Source organism: Coturnix japonica, chromosome 3 (assembly GCF_054131305.1).
Source record: "Coturnix japonica strain WE chromosome 3, WE-NBRP24, whole genome shotgun sequence".
Lineage (NCBI taxonomy): Eukaryota > Metazoa > Chordata > Aves > Galliformes > Phasianidae > Coturnix > Coturnix japonica.
The window spans coordinates 33,424,164-33,443,029 of record NC_140665.1 but is presented as its reverse complement, the minus strand read 5'-3'; the positions used below and the strand labels follow the sequence as shown (position 1 = coordinate 33,443,029).

The 18,866-nt window shown below is 43.1% G+C and overlaps 3 protein-coding genes and 1 long non-coding RNA gene across 8 annotated transcripts in view; 2 read left to right on the top strand and 2 right to left on the bottom strand.

The window, feature by feature from the left end:
* SMYD3 (SET and MYND domain containing 3) overlaps nt 1–7,221 on the bottom strand; it is a 326,891-nt gene extending 319,670 nt beyond the window's left edge. For both annotated transcript variants that reach the window (XM_015857596.3, XM_085543320.1), the window contains exon 1: nt 7,033–7,221. In XM_015857596.3, the coding sequence (XP_015713082.2) occupies nt 7,033–7,196 (164 nt within the window). In that variant the 5' untranslated portion in view covers nt 7,197–7,221. The remainder of the gene's footprint in view (nt 1–7,032) is intronic.
* A 47-nt stretch (nt 7,222–7,268) lies between these two features.
* LOC107311246 (uncharacterized) lies at nt 7,269–11,939 on the top strand. Of its 2 annotated transcripts, none has more exons than XR_014944716.1 (2): nt 7,269–7,406; nt 9,564–11,939. It is a non-coding gene; the product is annotated as an uncharacterized LOC107311246 (long non-coding RNA). The 2 variants fall into 2 exon arrangements; XR_001553959.3 differs by having other exon boundaries at nt 7,289–7,551; nt 9,564–10,106.
* Nucleotides 10,282–18,286, bottom strand: TFB2M (transcription factor B2, mitochondrial). Of its 2 annotated transcripts, none has more exons than XM_015857597.2 (8): nt 17,906–18,286; nt 17,123–17,211; nt 16,207–16,360; nt 15,699–15,847; nt 13,839–13,928; nt 13,201–13,263; nt 12,609–12,760; nt 10,282–11,316 (listed from the first exon to the last, which is right to left on the bottom strand). In XM_015857597.2, exons 1-8 carry the CDS (start codon nt 18,216–18,218, stop codon nt 11,130–11,132), a joined length of 1,197 nt encoding a protein of 398 aa, XP_015713083.2. In that variant the 5' UTR covers nt 18,219–18,286; the 3' UTR covers nt 10,282–11,129. The 2 variants fall into 2 exon arrangements, with proteins under 2 accessions (XP_015713083.2, XP_085399447.1); XM_085543321.1 differs by having other exon boundaries at nt 16,207–16,304; nt 17,906–18,088.
* Nucleotides 18,287–18,305: 19 nt separating this feature from the next.
* Nucleotides 18,306–18,866, top strand: part of CNST (consortin, connexin sorting protein) — a 45,639-nt gene continuing 45,078 nt past the window's right edge. For both annotated transcript variants that reach the window (XM_015857594.3, XM_015857593.3), the window contains exon 1: nt 18,306–18,509. The gene's annotated coding sequence lies outside the window, so the exon portion shown is untranslated. The remainder of the gene's footprint in view (nt 18,510–18,866) is intronic.

The following is an 18,866-nucleotide window of genomic DNA, read 5'->3' as shown; positions in this document are numbered from 1 at the left end:
ACACAATGCATAAATATGAATGACAAATCTGACTTTATAGGAGCAAGTCTGAGAGAAATCAGAGATCATTTATTTCTACCAGCCAGGCTGACAAGATGAAGTCAAAATATCTGCTCAGTAAAAAGCTACTGAATGTTTGGGACAAAAGTGGAAATATTTATCAACTGTAAAACGTTTCTAATCCCATCTGCTTCCAGAATGGGGAAAGATGAGGAAGTTTCTGTTGCAGAGACTTGCAGAGTCTAGGATGACATTGCTAAGCCCGCAATGACTGTTTAAATATTGTCTTAATGGCAAAAATTCTACACAGTGCGCATACATGTGCATTACAGTTTGTACCTACGTTATTATCTACGATAAACAGGTAAGTATCATTAGGTTCTGCATGTAACAACTGGCAAGCTATTTCATACCTCAAAGAATTTATAGCATAAAAGAGAGAGGTAAACACACAGTGCAGGTGACTTTGTAGCTGGAAAATAAAATGAATACTTAACGATGCTGTTACCTTCCAGCTGTACAGCAGCTTGATATTAAGATGTCCCAACAAATGCGGTTTTAAAAGCAGATGCCAAATCCCCACGTGTCATCAAGCAGAAACGCAAGTACAATCTTTCGATTAATAAAAAACAGATATTACTCTTCAGTACAAATTAATTTTTTAATTAAAACTGAGAAGAACATCAGAGAATGAGCACCAACAGCATGCTACACAAACAGCCCTAACTACAAGGGTCATAAACTAGTGTGCGCACAGACAGTTAGAGCTTGTAAGGCTCCACGGAGAGAGGTTAAAAAGAAGATAAGGAAATTAAAAATTAATAACTCCACAGTACAGTCATTCTGAACAGACATACTCCCCAAGTCACAACTCCCACGGCAATCTCTAAGGACAATGGGTTTGGCTCCATAATTATTTCTGAAGCACTTGGGAGTTCTGTAAATTATTTCATCTGTTCCAAAGCAGACAAATAGAAAAAGGAAAGCTGGGGAAAAAAGTGACCAGACTCTCACAACAGCTCTCTCAAAAGAGAAATTCTGCATGCTGCATTTTATGTACACAAAACACTGACACTGCTGCCAGATACCCATTCAAAGGCAGAATATGTCTTTTAATAATTCAGCTCCTTCTGACAGTCAGAAAGAATCAACTCTGAAGGTGGATACTTAGCATCATTGCTAATGCTGACATCCACTGCTATTGACCACTCCACCCACATGCTCTTATGCCAGCAGAAAGCATAACTTGATGCTGCCCTGCAAACAGCCCCAGCTCTGCATCCCCAGCTACACATCCAATTCTCATGCTCCCAGCCCACAGCTTCCTGCTTCCCACTCAACACCTACATCAGGCTGCACACAAGCTCTCAGAGATCTTTTCCAGTAAGAAACCAGCTTTGGGAAATTCAAGCAGAAGTAGGAATTTCTTTCCAGAGCTGTATTTCCCACTTCCCTTTTGTTTTTACAGATGCTCCCATAAGACACGTACAGGAGCTGCTGCACACAGTCTTGTCAACCTCTTAACCCCCCAGAGAAAATACAGATTGTACAGGACACCTTTCAAAAGCCCTCAGATGAAGTTTTACACATTCAGGCAAAAATCAGATAGCACCCTTCATACCACACATTTGTTGCTACTTCAGAATCACAAAAACATAGAATGACAAGGTTGGAAAAGACCTACAAGATCATCCAGTCCAAGCATCCTCCCATTACCATAACTACAGCAAACCACTAAACCATAGCTCGTAGCTCCTCATCCGGACATCTCCTGAGTACTGCCAGGGATGGCGACTCCACCACTTCCCTAGGCAGCCATTCCAGTGCCTGACCACTCTCTGAGTGAAAATGTTTTTCCTTATGTCTAATCTAAACCTCCTCTGATACAACTTGTGGCCATTTCCTTGGGTCCTGTTGTCTGGCAGAAGAGGCCAAGCCCCTCCTCATCACAACCTGCCTTTAGGAAGTTGTAGAGTGCAATGAGGTCTCCCCTGAGCCTTCTCCAGGCTAAACAATCCCAGCTCCCTCAGCCTTCCAGGGCCTCAATGTCTTTCTTGTAGTGAGAAGCCCTATAGTGAACACAGTACTCGAGATGCAGCCTTACCAGAGCTGAGTACAGGGGGATGATTACCTCTCGGCTCCTGCTGGCCACATTATTTCTAATACAGGCCAGGATGCCATTGGTCCTCTTGGCCACCTGGGCACACTGTCGGCTCATGTTCAGCCGAGCATCAACCAACACCCACAGGTCCCTTTCCTCTTCACAGTCATCTAGCCACTCAGCCCCAAGCCTATAGCGCTGCATGAGGTTATTGTGGCCAAAGTGCAGGACCCGGCACTTGGCCTTGTTGAACCTCATCCCATTCACCTGAGCCCAGTGATCCAGCTTATCTATCTCTGAAGGGCCTCCCTACCCTCAGGCAGATCGACACCACCTCCCAACTTGGTGTCATCTGCAAACTTACTGAGGGTACACTGATTTGGTATGCGCTTTGTATTATCCAGTGGCAGACCAGTATGTTTAAAGGCTTCACTTTTGGTCTGTTTTTCCCTGAGGTGTAAGATCCTTTTAGCAGCTCTCAGGTTGTGCCTACTGAGCTCATCCCAGGTAAACACTTTTTAACACTGACATTTCCTTCAGTTTATTCCTATTTAAATCCCTCTGCCCCCTTCTCTATCCTTCTGTAGTATCAGTTAATCCTCTTTCCATTCCACACATGCCATTTTTCCTTGGCATAAGGACAAGTAAGTTTCACGGCTTTTGAAACTGGAAGGAACCCTCATACAATCTAGCACAATAACGTTCTGATCTGGCAAATTGCACAAGCCATAAAATTTCACACAGCAAAGCTTTCAGCTCTGGCAGAAGTAGGACACATTTTAGCAATTTTAAAAAGCTCCATTAATTCCAAATGTATGAATAAAGTCGTCGGTGTTTGGACTTTTTCCTATTGGTACCAGGAAATTTACAGCAGATTTGCCTTCTGTTGCCTATAGTCACTGTTTAAGACACCCTCGTGGGCTACAGGTTACATATTGCCCGTATGGTGATACGCATTTGCACAGTTGCAATATTATTTACTTCACGTATGAATCATCAGCAGTTTCTGAGCATACAGGATGAATGTTGTAAACTTCAGACAACTCTCTCAAATCGGAAAGCCATGAAACACCTTATTTACAGACAAAGCCTGGGACAAAACAAAGGCTAAATCTCCAGACATACTTCTGCATACGAGGTCATCCCTCATCTGTTGTGTTCTTCCTGCATCTATTAAAACATACTTATCAGCTGAAAATGTTGTCAGCTTTACACAAAAGTATGATCAATTAAGAAGAAGAAGAGCACTACCACTTATCGCTTCCTCCAAGCTCTGTTCAAAGATTGTCTATGAAGGCTTTGTCTGGCGGCAGAAAGAGAGGAAGAAGACATCGACCCTTACAGGTGGGAAATCTTACAATGGCCTCTTCTCATTGCAGCAGTTGGAAGGATTTGCAGTCAGCGCATCACAGAAGTCAAAGCAAGCTACACAAAGTACACAGACTCGTGGCAATATTCAACTAATTCTTTCAATACCTGGACCAGATTTTTAGTTTCACCCTGCTGTAATATTTGGGAAACAGCAGCCCTACAATTAACAGGATGCTCTTGGGCAAGAGTCAAGATTTCATCTTGATCTCTAAGCAGAAGGTCCTGCTCAGCACAGAGACATGCTAAGAATTACAACCAGAGGAATTAAGATGGGCTCTGAGATCGGTAAAACCAATGGCAAGAATAAAATTATCTCAGACAAGAAACTCCTACAGAGCCAAGACATTAACGAAAAATAATAATTCCCTGGGTAATAAGAAACAACACAAACTGTCTGCATTGTTTCTTCCACTAAACTGAAACTAATGGTAAGAAACAGTTCTGGAGTAGCAAAACACACAATAGAATAGAACACAATACAACAGAAGGAATAAATCTCTGGGTTAGCCAGGGCTGACCTAGACTAGAAAGAAAAAAGAATCCTCCTCACACTAAAAACCCATCTGGTCCTGCACTCCTCAAAAGCCCACCTTCTCCTGCAGGCAACCGTATGAACTCAGAAATTCTCTTTGCTGCCCCTTTTCAGGTTTCATTTTCGTTTCCTAAACGAAAGGTAAGCCACCACCACAAGGAGCAGCCCTGACTGCCTTACCTTCCCCCCTTCCCTTCTGCAGTCCCTTCAGCTCCACATGCAGTGCTTTGATTAAAGGACACAAATGTGTTTATTTATGTTTGGTAAGCTATGGCTTATACCAATTTCATTCTCTGTACTAGAGTCCTGTAGATCAGACAAAAGAAAAGCTGACAAATCAGGGAGGCTGCCATGCAGTCCCATAACCATATCCTGCTTCAAACCCTGAACAGCTGAGGTGCAGCCATGTCAAAATTCTGTAAGCCTCACCCAAAACAACCCCAGCAATTGGTTATGAACACGACTGTAAGTGCTTCAAGGCAGAACAGCATCACGCCATTCACTTCACAGCCACAAGCACACAGTGGCTTTGGAGCACAGTCACAATGAATGCAGCCATCAGCTATTAATAAATTCCAATGGCCACAGGAAAGATATCATTATGAGTTCTTAAAGAATTTAAATAAGTTCTCCAATGCAGTGTAAAACTTCCAGCAATTTTTGCAAAATGAAAAAAAAAAATCTCCTCAGGAGATATGTAGTAACAAAATTAGTTCCAGATATGGCGCTCACCAGAACTTACCCATATTTTAATCACTTATGTATTACCTTATAACACTACTTTTCATTTTGTACTTGCACTTCTACAGTTTAATGTAAGAAAAGGAATATGAAAGATAATTCAATTCACAAACTCATTTTGGTGGCTGTCATTTGCTACCGGCAGAGAACGTTCCTGTGGAGGATATTATTTAAGAAGCTAATATTATGGGCTGAACTATCTTTGTGGACTTTTAAAGTGCATCTAAGCTTGAATTTTGATTTTCCATGAATGATGGACACAGCAATAAATGCTTAATATAGTCAAATTTATTCTTAATAACACCTCTCCATTTCCTATTTCTACTCTTATATTATGGACAGGATCCAAGCCAGGTTGGCAGCAGAAAGCAATCACAGCAGCCTTGGAACTGGAGGTGAAGGGAGGGATGTGGGCAGCGAGTACTGAAACGCTGCCCAAAGGAAAGGATGGTTTACAGCAAACTGAACACAAATGGCATCCCAAACCACATCTCTAAGAGGTGGAAAACCAGATCAAACCAAAAACAATGAGAGAAGAAAAAGGCAGCCCACAGGATATGTTTAAACAGGTGCACGGGAAACTCCCTGGCCACACTGAAGGTGATTTTATGAAGGTTGCTGAGGGAGCTAAGCAAAAACACATGGCGAGCCAAGAGTTTGTTTTCAAGACGCTAGCAGAGTCTCAAAGCTACCTCTACATTAAACGGTGATGAAAGTAGTTTTTGGAGAGAAATCTGTAGGCAGTTCAGGTGTTATGGCCTCATGCATCAGTGAAACTCTCACAAGTGCTAAATTTCTGTCTTCTTCTAGCCTCGAATTCTTCCAGGGAGGGGACATTTACAACCTTGCTGGGCAACCTGGTCCAGTGCATCTCACCACTCTCACAGTAAAAAATTTCTTCCTAAAATCTAAACCTAGTGTAAATCTACCCTCATCCAGTTTAATCTGGGTAGATAGCTGTAAGCATCTGTGTCTTCTGATACAACCTACAATCTCATGGGGCATTAACAGCAGAACTCTCAATATACACATAAAACATTCCAGTGCTTGCAGTGCTTCCATTTTCTAAGGAAATTAAAAATTTCCATCATCACACTCACTGTACCAAATGTAAGCCTGGCTTCTAATCCCAGTAAGACTATAGACTATAATAAAGAATAAGATTATTAATCAATAGTATGAATAAATCCCGCAAGGGAAAAGCAAGCACAGCTCCCGTGAAGGAACAGCTTGCTCAGGTTTCATGAAGACATCCATGCACAGATGAGTACAGAATTGTGCAAATACAGTTCACTTTGCTCTCTTCTACTGCTCAGGGGGTCAGCTGGGCATTGGTTGGGGGTGGTGAGCAGTTACTGGTGCATTGCTTATTAAATATATATGTATATAACATTTATATAAGAATGTAACATGTAATATGTGTATATATATAATTGAAGTGTCGTAACTACTATCTTTTTACTTTTCTCTGCCTTAGTAGACAGTTTTGTCTCAACCCACAAGTTCTACTTTGGCGGGTTTTTTTGTTATTATCTCCCGGATCCCACTAGGAAGGGGAGGGAACGTGTGAATGACTGTGTGGTGCTCAGCCACTTATACAGTTAGACCACAACAGAGACAGAAGTCAGCATATAAAGACTGTATAGCATAAGATTGATAAATGCAAAGTCATTCTCTAGAGGAAAAAAAAAAAAAAAAAAAAAAAAAAGGGGGGGGGGGGAAGGGTTGTTTGTTTGTTTTATTTTAATTGTGTTCCTGTGCTGCCACCTAAAGATCACAATAAAAAGTACAAGTTGTACCCAAGGGGAGTTATCCGCAGGAATCACAGTATGGCCTGGGTTGCAAAGGACCACAATGATCATCTGGTTTCAACCCCCTGCTATGTGCAGGGTCACCAACCACCAGACCAGGCTGCCCAGAGCCACATCCAGCCTGGCCTTGAATGCCTGCAGGGATGGGGCATCCACAGCCTCCTTGGGCAGCCTGTTCCACTGCTTCACCACCCTAAGAGTGAAATACTTCCTCCTAATATCCACCTAAACCTCCCCTGTCTCAGTTTGAGACCATTCCCCCTCACCCTATCGCTATCCACCCTTATAAACAGCCAGAACATGCAAGAATATGCTAGAACAATGATAAATTACTTTACTGTCCTTAATTTGTAGTTAACCTCTTACACACACACACGTATCGGAGGCGGTACCGTACACACGACACTCCTCCGTCCCGCCCCATGAAGGCGGGGCAGCACACGATGGCTGTGCCGCCTTCCTGTGCCCGCTCGTACCTCTGCAAGCAGTGCTCGCACACGCCGCCCAGCTGCTCCTTGGTCACCACGTAGGCGAAGGGTTCTGCTCGGTAGAGCAGCTCTCCGGGCCTCACTTTCCGGCGGGAGCGGAGCCCGCTGCCCTTACCCGGGCTGAGGAAGCGCTCCAGCGCCGCCACCTCCATCCCGCCGCCGCGCCGTCACCGAGAGGAGGAGGATCCCGCCCCTACAACGTGACGCGGCGCTGCCGCCGCCATCTTAACAGCGGGCGCCCTCTGGCTGCTGCCTCGTCGGTGTGCTGATGACGTGGGCAGCGCGGAGATGAGGAGCCCTGAGGGGGAAGTCTAGACTTGCACGTTTCCTCGTATAGGCTGTTCTATGGAGCTTCTAAACAGGTATCACCCAAACCCGTTACATACAACTGTAGTAACAGAAGCTCGTTTCTACCTCTTGGATGGATACAGTTAAGAAGTGGCTGGTTAACCAAAGAACAAACTTCAAGTCTTATGAACAATGAACAGAGTGAGTGCACTTAGGAAGGTAAAAATCTCCCATTTTTACAGAGAAGAATGAGTTATATGGGCCTTCAGATTGTTTTATCCTGAAATTTCTGGCAGGAATCATGGAATGTTATTAGTAAAGTCTTCCAAAAAACCCCTGTACAGCACTGCAAGCCTCTGAAACCTGCTCTAATTTAAGCAGTTCTAGTACAAATGGCTGAATATTCCTGAGTTGATTTATGGATCACTTGCTAAAAATCAACCTAAAGTCAAGCCAAGTCAAACTGGCTGCTGGCTTCCTCTTACCTTCAGAGTGTGATTCCACAGCAGAGAAGTCTTTGCATGTGGCTACTACAATGCAGCTGAAAACAGGGGAACACTACTGCTAATGGTGAGGTCAGATGTTTGCCACTGCTATAAAAATAACACCCAGTAAACAAAGACCAAGACAATACATTGCTGCAGGATTGTTATTGGAGCTGCCAGCTTGGAAAGGTAACTTCCAACACATGCAAGTTTATGAACCATACCAAACTCTGCACAGAAGTTTTAAGTGAATGGATAATGCTGATAGTCTACTTCATGTTTTATCACCGAGACTGAGTGTTAGTCTTGATTACTTTATGAGTAATTGGCTGTTCCATTTGCTGTACTTTAGCTACACCTAATTTCATCTAGATTTCCCATGCTTGCTGTACCCTGTGATCTATCAGCTGAGGACAGCGAGTGTCTACTTTTAGCAATGACCTGTAAAACAGCAAACAAGGAAAGACGCAATAACTATTGAACCAGGTACAACGTGAGTGAATAAGCACCTCCCACTGACTTGCTGTCCTTGTTGGAAAAGCTGCTTGTTATTCCCATTCTCCCTGTTCTCATAGAAGAAAGGGACAGCTTTGTTCATTAAAGGCTTGCAAAACCTAAACTGAGTTTTCAGTCTACAGCCCCATAGATTGTGTTTAGATTGTGTTAGTTTACTGATGCCTTACCATGGTATGTGAAAAGCCCTTTGTCTTTGTCTCTGTCCTCTAGTAGTTGAAGAGCAGAGGCAATACTTAAAATGGTTGCACTTGACAAATGTCTCATGTTTTAGAAGTTCAAGAATATAAAAACCTAATAAAGAAAATTCACACTACACCTGGAAATACCCAACCTTCACCTAAGTATTGTATGTATGTTGTGACCATCAACTCAAAGATCACAAATTGAAAGAAAGCAACACATAGGAAGAAGTAAATCCTCCCCAAAAAGCTAACAGTTAACTAATGTGACTTTTAAACCTATTATTTTGTATGTATGTGAACTGTCATAACACGAAACTATATAAAACAGACCTGTGCAACTTTTCCCAACATAGGTGCAAATTTAAAACTACTGTTTATTACCGTATCAAGCGTGTGAACTCACAAAGTAAAGCACTTTCAGAGATGGGAAACCATCTCTGGGGTTCATTAGAAGCTCAGAGAGAAAACTGTTCACCGCTGTCTTTATAGACACTAGAAGTGAAATTTCATCTTCACATGGAAGAGGATAGAAAACAATAAATCCAAGACCATTGTGTACACTGATAAGCTCAAAAACATTGTTTAACCTCTTGATATCAAGAAGTAGTTTGAACTTTTAAGGTATTAAATCAGAAATGTCAAAAAATGAATAGTGAAAATATTGCCTATAAATTGCTGAACAGTCAAAGGGATTTGTGACCAAAACACTGAAGAATCTTGCTCCATATCTCCATATTCTGTCGTAATTCACCGATATTCTTCACTTTTTCTACTTCTTTGAGCCACTTTTGTAACAACAGCCATTGCTCTCTTCACTCCCCATTTGTGAGCAAGGTAAAACACGTTCCCAGTCACACACTACTCCATACACTTACAGACTCCTGCTGTTATCTTGGGAGTCTCTGCATTGGCTCAGTAAATGCTATTGGTCTACAGAACTAAGAAAAAAAAAAAAAGAAAAATCACAGTGAATCATTTTCTTTTTTCCATTTAAGGTTCAAGATATTAAATAAGTTTAAATAAGACCACCGTTATCTATATTTTACAGATTGAATGTGTTCCCTGCTATGTTGCTGCACTAATATACAAACATTTTATTCATGGAAACAAAAATAAACATCAGGCCAGGAGACACTGCATTCCTGTTAACCAGTAGATAAGACAGTTACCACCTACTGAAACTGATAAGATGTAGAATTGCTTCTGCTGAAGTCATTTCATAATGCAACTTATCTCAACTGCATATTAAGATATCTAACCTGGAAAAAAAAAGCCATAGATCTTCAAGATGTACATCGTAACAGCAATACTGCTCTGAAACAGAATGCAAATGAAGCCTCAGCCTTTCCATTAGTTTCATCATGCCAACATGATGCAAGACAGCAGCTTAAAGCACATAGGTGAAATTGGAATAGCGCAGCACTGACTAGCAGCCTAGCTAGGAGAATGAACTGAAGATCCTTGAAATCCATTTTCCTTCTTCATCAAGAGCTGCAGGAGGAAAAGACTTTCAGAGCTCTAAAAAGAAGCGAATGCCTGTCACATCTGCATCCAACTATACTTAAGAAATAAAATTCTCTGTTAGCCTTGCTTCCATTGTTGTTGTCCAAATCCTGTAGATAGCACCATGAAAAAGCATTTTATTCACTCAGCCTTCCAGAGGAGAAAAATGAGAAAATGGAGCCAGTACAGCCTGTCAACACCGTCAGAAAAGAACGGAATAATTACATGTGAAGACAATGAAAGGAATAAGAAACAAGTTGATGTATGGAAGAGCGTAGCTAAAAAGACAATTTTAATAGCACATCATCTTAAAGTAAGGTTTTATATACACATAATACATATGAAACAAATTTATATCGCAAAGGTTGCAGCTCAGAAAATTCTTTTTCCCAACTACAACACCGAATGAACTGGTGAACTGGATTTCAGACCAAAAATAACCTAAAGCCCATCTTAATACAGGTGCTTGCATATGGTGAACTAGAACAGACCGCCCAGTGTTCAGTCATTTCAAGTTTTCAAAAGAACAAAAAAAAAAGCTATTTTGTTTTGCCTAACCATAAATATAACAATTTTACCCCAAACTCTGTTGATGTCTTACCATGTTGTCACTACCTTGCATTTATTAACCCACCACTCACGCTTTAATATATTATTTTAGACTGCAAGGTTTTCAGAGAAGATGATGAAGGGATTCAGTGGTTATATAGACCCGTATATATTGGGAATGTGGGAAAGAGCATTCCAATCACAAGCCCTAAAATACAAACCACACACATCACTGTTTGGTCTGTTAGTTCTTTCAAGTGCTGTAAAGACACAGTAGCATAGTACTAAGTTCAGTTTAAGTGGCACATCCAAAAGCAGCAGGTCACCGATACGCTCCTGGAGAATATGCAAAGTTTGTCCATTCTGGATAGGATTGTGGCCAAATTAGCTGTAATTCTCATCGTTTCATCACATATAGAAGGGCTCTCTTCACTTGCTAAGTTTATTTTCCTGTTTGGACAGGAAGTCATCTAGCTAATAATACCTCGATTTTATTCAAATCATTTATCACAGTAATCTTCCAGAAGCAACGATGATCTTCCAAAAGACAGCAGCTTTAGATTCACAAGTTTATGTTCCTTATACTTTCCAAGACCTCATCATGGAACCAGCTTTCAGCGAACACACTGGAGTTTTGCAAACCACAAAACAGACGCTTGTAGTCCTCTGGGTACACGTTACCCGTCTCAACGTACTTTGGAATTTCTAGAGCTTTCAATAATTTGTCAGCATTGTCCAAGCTCCAAGAACTGAAAGAAACAAAGCAAACCACAATCACAAAGGAGCACTTGCTCCTGCGAAAAATTAAAGAGCAAGAAGAAGAATCTGATGATGAATTTCTTCCTTCCACAGCTTCTTCCCATAATACAAGTTATTTTCAATCCACTCTGCCAACAGAGAGAAACTCCTACTGTGACAATGCAACTAACAAATAAAGCAACCAGCGGACAGAGAATATCAGACCACATAACCCACCTCTACCTCAAGCTGCTTAAATCAGCAACAGGCATCAGAGATAAAAAGGGGGGGGGACTTTTGAATGTCTGGGCAATGAAAGCCAAGGTTATTTTCAAGGATGTGCTTTGGTGTAGTGTGATTTAGTGTGGCTTACACCTCCCAGGTGTTTTCTTCTATATATAAACTGATCTATAAACTGTTTCCACGTCATTTATATGAAAACTAGACCTTTTATAAAATGTGTATACACATTAATTATTTCCCAGGCAATAAAAGGTATTTAAATATACAGAAGATGTACATTAAAAGCCTTCAAGGTTAGCTTCACTTCCTGGCTGAAACAGGGGAAAGCAGGCACATCACTGAGCTTTAAGAAGGAAACCCATTAAAGCTTTTTGCACTTGTCTTTGCTAAATGAGTTACTGGAATTTATTAGGTGTTGCGGGGGATAAACAAAAAGAGCTATCTAGAAACTTACATCCATACACCCCTATCAACAAGTGAGACATGTTAGTTTCGTCAGCAAATGCAGCCAATTCTTTAGAGAGTGCAAACAGGGAGCAGAAATGTAGTGACCATAAAACAAAGCTCCAATACTGTATCCAAGGGAATAATTAGAGAACTGCATAATTGGCAAACAACTCTAAAACTGACTTTTTAACTCAATGACAGAAAGCCATTTGAGGACATCCCTACTCAACCTTCAGTAACCTTTGGCTAATTTCATTATAAGAAACACCAAAGCAATGCTAATGTAAACCTCTTCTTCAGCTTTTTAATTTCTTTATTTGCAAAATCTTGACATTTTACTATGTCTAAACAGAATGAAGGTTTCCTGCAGATATGTGAGCTCACTGACATTTGAAGTACAGACACTTAATGCAAATCTGTACTCTATATACTTGTCTACCTTCTTGCCAAGCCTCAAAATTGTGAGCAAAGACCAGAAACAGTACCCAAAATAGTGTATTCAGGGCTGGAAATACGAAATATTCTCTGTGTAGATAATTAATAAAGAGGTTCTGTTTCAGGTACACATAAAAAAATAGAAAGTGTATAAAAACTGTATTTCTTCCATACTTACTTTAGTCTATCAATAAGCTTAGACCTGGGCTTAGTAAGACACTGCTTCACCATGAAAATAAAGGTAGCTGAATTAGCGGGCTTCAAGCCGCCCGTAAATAGGTTTTGCTGGGGAGTCATTCGTACCAAACATAAATGGTCATTTGGCAGCCTCTGCAAGAAAAACAAAACAAGTTGCTGAAAATAACTCACTTTTAAGACCACGTCTGTCTTCATCTTAGATAAAGTGCTTCATCTGTACCAGCAGTAACATTTCTGAAGGAATTTTAGAAGCCGTAACAAGGTAATTCCATTGGATGGCAAGGCTATAACATTTCATTCTGTAACTAAAATAGCTTTACAAAAAGGACGTGAGAAATCAGATATGCTCCAACTTAAGAAACAAAAATAAAGATTTAATGTTCTTAGTGGAAACAGACAACACTTCTGATGCACCCACATGGTACCTGTGACTTTTAACTAGAACACTTGTTAAAAAATACACTGTTTGCAATCAAAAGAGATCTGTGTGATCTGTCGTAAAGTTACTTTTAACTTATAACGGAAGTGGTTTAGCTGGGTCTCTAAAAGAAAAAGCAAAACAAAGCTCTTACGGTGCTCCTTGGAATTGCCAGTCGCCCATTTTTCAGATTAGTTAGAAATGATGACCAGGGTTCCTTAGAGAGGGAGAAAACACATTACAGAATTGAAGTGCTTTGTGACAATGTAGCAAAACATTTATCATCAATCCTAGCAAATTAGAAATGTACTCCAACTTTATTCAACAGCTTCACTCCAGAATCAGCTATAAGCGCATTCATGGAAGACAGTGTAAGAGCAGTGCATGCCTATACAACAGGTCCTTAAGCTTCTTTAAACTAAACTATAATGCATTTGATAAGGTATGGTACTTGTTGACTAACGGGAGAAACAGGCCTTCATTGCATGAGAAGCAGAGAAACAGAAAATATTATTTCTACTGAAAACTATTAAGGAAGGCAAAAGCATGAATGAAGTCGAAATACAGAAGACAGGAAAAGCAGACTGTGTGACTGAAAGAGCAGCCTGAGTCTCACACGACACCTAGCAAGGCTGAAAAGAGCCTTCTATACCCCAGTCTTCAGTAGTTCTCAGACTAATCTAGAAGTCAAATTAGCTTCCTTTTAGTTTACAATAGCAAAACAGGTACAGATTCCTTTCTGCATACACAATCGTAGCATTAAATCATGCTCAGTCAGTACAAAAAATTTACCATGTGCAGTAGCTGGATGTCACATCCCACTTGCCAAAGCACAGAAAGTGCCTGGTAAGTTCTCATTTCCCCAGGTTTTGCTGTCAATACCTAACAAAAATACAAAGCAAGAGCATTTTTATTTCGAAAAACAAGATCGCTTCTCATCTAAGTAAAATCCCCATCATTTTAACAAGTGGCAAGAACTTCAGAGTTAAATCTAAAATTCCAAGGTGAAGCTACATGAGGCCTCAAATCTGTGCTATTTTAGTATGTCTTACTAGAAAGCACAATTAGAAACCATTCTGGCAGTCCAAGTATTTCTCTGTAGAAATTATTTGGATAACTGAGCTGTGTAGGAATTTCCAGCTTGTACTTCCTGGCTCCTTGCAAAGCACAGTCGAGTTTCATACAGAGGAGAAACAGGGGTCATATTTTGTTTTAAAACTGCAACAGAGGTGGAGTTTACAGCTTGAGTTCTTTCACACTGGTAGGAGAATATTCCCAATAAAATACACAGTAAGCCAAGCTGGCCATTAAGCAGCTTGCAGTCATTCTGATATTACAGCAGCACAGATTTGACAACACTTAAGTGTTAAAAAGCAAAAACAACAACAAAACCCACCACAAAAAGAAAACTCTCATGGTTATGTTCAAATAGGTCAAAGAAAGAAGCCATAACAGAGAGATTTAACTTTTCATAAAATATTTAGAAAGCTCTGACACACAATCAGCCCCCTCCCCCCACCAAAAAAAAAATACAGAAGAGAACCAGAGGAGCCCACTAAAGGAAGGTTCTCACCGCTCTTACTTTGGTTCTCAAAACTTATTTAAGACTCATAATTCTTTGCCCAGAAGTCTGGTCGTTAGAAAGATAACAGGCTGGTGTTTCAGCAGTGTCCAATCTGTCATTGTGCAGATAAATATACTCAAGACTTCAATTATTTTCCAGAAGTGTGTTAAACAATACAGCCTGTGTAGGCACATCTCAAAGTCTTTCCTTACCTCAAGGTAATCAAAGTTTAGTGCTTTATGAACCTGCTTCATAAAAAGTAGCCTCAAACTAGAAGTACACAGAATCACAGAATGACCCGGGTTGGAAGGGACCTCAAGGATCACGTAGTTCCAACCCCCCTGCCTGGCAGGGCCACCAAACATACACATTTACTAGATCAGGTTGCCCAGGGCCCTGTCCAACCTGGCCTTGAACACCTCCAAGGACGGGGCATCCACAACCTCCCTGGGCAGCCTGTTCCAGGGCCTAACCACTCTCCTAGTGAAGAACTTCCCCCTAACATCCAACCTAAATCTTCCCTCCTTCAACTTGGACCCATTTCCCCTAATCCTGCTATTGTCAGCAAGTACAGTGCTAAAAGACTGGGACAGCACCAATTATGAATACATAACCAAGAAAGCTACTCTCCAGCTTAGTGTACACAACTTCCATTAAAAAGGTGTGTAAATCATTCACATTTTGACTCAGTTTCTTTCCGTACTGAAGTCAGCTCAAGAGGACGTGAAATTCAGCTTGCTATCTAGTAATTCTGTATCCTCTTCAAGAGGCCTTTTGAAGTCGCTCTTCATTGGCTACTAGCTGCAACTTGCAAAACATTTTGTTGCACAAGCACCAAGGGCTGCCAGCACCAAAGAAGTTACAACAGAAAGCAACTCTGCTGCTGCTGCATATCCTTCACACGGACCAGCCCTACACATTTGAAGGATTTATGGTTAAATGACAACAGACCTTTCCTTTTTTTCTGCGTATGTTGTAAATTCTGCCAGGAAAAAGAATTCCCCAGCATAAAGGTCGACTATGCAACGTTTTGGTGCTCTCCAAAGCACCACTTTTTCTCTACTACCTTTAAAATCTCTTGCACATACCTTGTATTCTTTTTCACTTATAAAGACATTGAGTTCTACTCTTCCATATCTGTAGATGGAACTGCATTCATACAGGATAAAAAGTAGTCTCCAAAGCGTGTTCCTCTCCTTTCTTTGTGGAAAGATGCCAAAAATTCTCACAGGTACATCTGTTTCAATAGTGTGTAAAAGTGTCTTTAAAATTTTACAGCAGGTACTGGATAATCTCATTAATACTAATGTGTAGCTTATAACACAATAAGGGGGAAAAAAAGACATCTGTCTGCTTATTTTATTCAAGAATGAATCAAATTCAAGCTTTATTCAAAGCTAAGCCTTGTCAGCATTAAACTAGATCTTTATTATGACAAATAACTGAGACTTCATTTTGCCATTTCTTGAAGCTATAAAGAACCATAAACATCCACGAATCCAACAAGTATGTTAAAACAGGACAGATATCTCAAGCACATCCCAAAGACCTCACCAAAGCACCTATGTACCCTTCAAATATATTTGTAACACGTACCTGCTGTCCAAGGAACTGCTGCTATACCCATGGCCTCAAAAAGTTTGTCAGAACACACAGCAGGTGGTTTCACTGCTCCAGTAACCAAAGGATCCAGTCTGAAGAAATCACCGTAAATTACCTTTAATTGTCCATCCAGGCTATTCTCTAAGGACTAAACCAAATTAAGTTTCAGTTGAAGCAATGTGGATGCAGTAAGCTGCCTTACTGAACACTAAGCCCAGACAAAAAATTACTCAAGTGCTGCTAAACTGGAGCTTTAGAACTATCCCCAGACAAGTAATAAGTATCTGTACAAACCACTACATTTAGCAGTTTAATACTGAAATCTTCATACATGCAGAGAATCGTGCATAAAATATGACTTTAGTGCACATTATAAAATGGGTGAAAGTCTTAGCTTCCTCATCTCTATTGTAATACAAACCACACAGTGCAAATTCTAAGCCTCTGTGTCTGAGAGCATTTGAGACCACGCCAAATATGAAGAGGCAACACCTGTCCGGGTTGCAGTATTGCCAGCCAACAGCAGGACAACAGATTAAAATAATACTGTGAGATAATGAGAATAACCAATGCTACCTTTATAGATTTTTGAATGCCACATACAGACATTCTGCTTAAACAGGATTTTGATGTTAGCCTCTAATTTATATACGGAACTATTCACAGACAGACAATGAACTTGAATGAGTTCATACATACACAAGATGTCAGATGAACTGGTTATAAAACAGACTGTTATTGAACATGCAATGTAAAACCACACAGTACTTAATAACACTCAGCATCATTTCAGCCGTTTCAGGTAATGATTGCTAGCTAGTTCCTTTTTGATTCAACAGTTACTACTCATTTCTAAGTTCATGTCTTCCCTATTCAGTCTTAGAGACGGGATACCATATCAGATACGTACCTGTAGTTTGGAAAGGAAAGTTGGGTGACTTTCTAGAGCTACCACTCTGAGACCTGCATTGAGCAGAGTCCGGGTCAAGACTCCAGGACCTGAAAGGACAAAATTTACATGTAGCCTTCCTCTGATTAATCACTGCATCACACTACGAGAACAGGCCTATCTCAAGTTTTTCCCCTGCTTTTTCTTTTGCCAACTGAAACACACTTTGAAACCTCACACACGTTATTCATATGGGCAAAAGAGAATCACTGAATCCTTAGAGTTGGAAGGGATCTCTGAAGGCCACCTAGTCCAGCTCCCCTACAACGAACAGGAGCACCACAATACTCTCTATGGAGCTCGTCACGTCCCCCCTGTAAGGGGATGGAAGGGCTGACCAGATTTGCGAGTGTAAAACCATCAGGTAACTGCTGAGGCTGAGCTCTGTGAAGGGCCCGCAGTCCGTAGCTATGCAGAGGCAGCTTAAAAGACGCAACGCATCACCCAGAGGAGGATTTCAACCCCTACTTGATAGGAAACTGTTTAACATCAGTGACTCGAGTCTCAAGCAAACACTCAGGCTCCCCCCAGAGCTCTGCACAACCGAAATGCCACATCTACACCCCACGAGCAGCTCGGCCTCCCGCACTGCCCGCCCCGGGACGGCCCCAGAGCAGCACACACGGGAACCGGGCAGGGAGCGGCGGAGCCCCGCTCCTCTCCCGCAGCCCGCATTGACCCCGCAAGGTCACCGGGTCCCGCTAAGGCTCATTGCGGCTGGGGCAGTACCGTAGGTGAGCTTACCGGGCGCGCACTCCAGCACGACGGGCTGCGGGCCGGAGCCGTCCTGCAGGCAGCGCTGCACGGTGCGCGCCAGCTGCGGACAGGCGATGAAGCGGCCGCAGGGGCCGCCGGCCCGCAGGACCAGCTGCTCCGCCTCGGCCGCCTGCGGCACCCGCAGCCCCGGGCTCGGCCATCGCCCCGCGGCCCGACGTACCGTCACCCGGCACGGCCCCGGCCCCGGCCCCGGCCCCGGCCCGCCCAGCAGCGGCCGCAGCCCCGCCACGAGGAGGCGGCCGCAGCCCGCGGCGCCCGGCAGAGCCCGTCCCGCCCGCATGGCGCCCAACGCCGGCCGCGCTCCCAGCCCCGGCCGCGATCTCCGCGGCAACGGAGAGCGTCACTTCCGCCTCGGGCCGGCCTCACTAGCGCCCTTCCGCTGCACCGTCGGCGAGAGCTGCTCCCGGCCGCCGTCTGCTCTACGCGGGCAGCCCCGCTCGGCCGGCAGCTGCCGAGCGACACGGAGAGAGACAGGATCCCCCGCTCCCCGACGCACACACACACACCGCGCTATGCCGGGCGCACGGCACTCGCCGCCCTCAGCGGGCGTCTGAACCGCAACCGAGACCAGGTGAGCTGGGGGGGCTCGTCCGCGGGAGGAGGAGCGGACAGACGGACGGACGGACCGGGAGCAGCGAGAGGGCGGGGGGAAGCGGCCGGATCCGTATCGCCCCGTGCAGCGCCCGGCGGGCGAGGGCAGAGCGGGAGCCACAGCAGAGCCCCGCACGGGAACCGGAGCCGGGACGGGAAGCGGGGAGGCCGCCGCCGGGAGACAGCGGGGAGCGGGGGGTGCGGGGGCACCGCGGGGCTCCGAGACTCCACGGAGAGCTGCCGGGCAGGGCAGCACCGCCGGCTGCGGGATCGGTGTGGCCGTGCCCGGTGGGCGGCTGTGTCCGGGGGGCTTCTGCGTGTGTGTGTGATGCGCCAG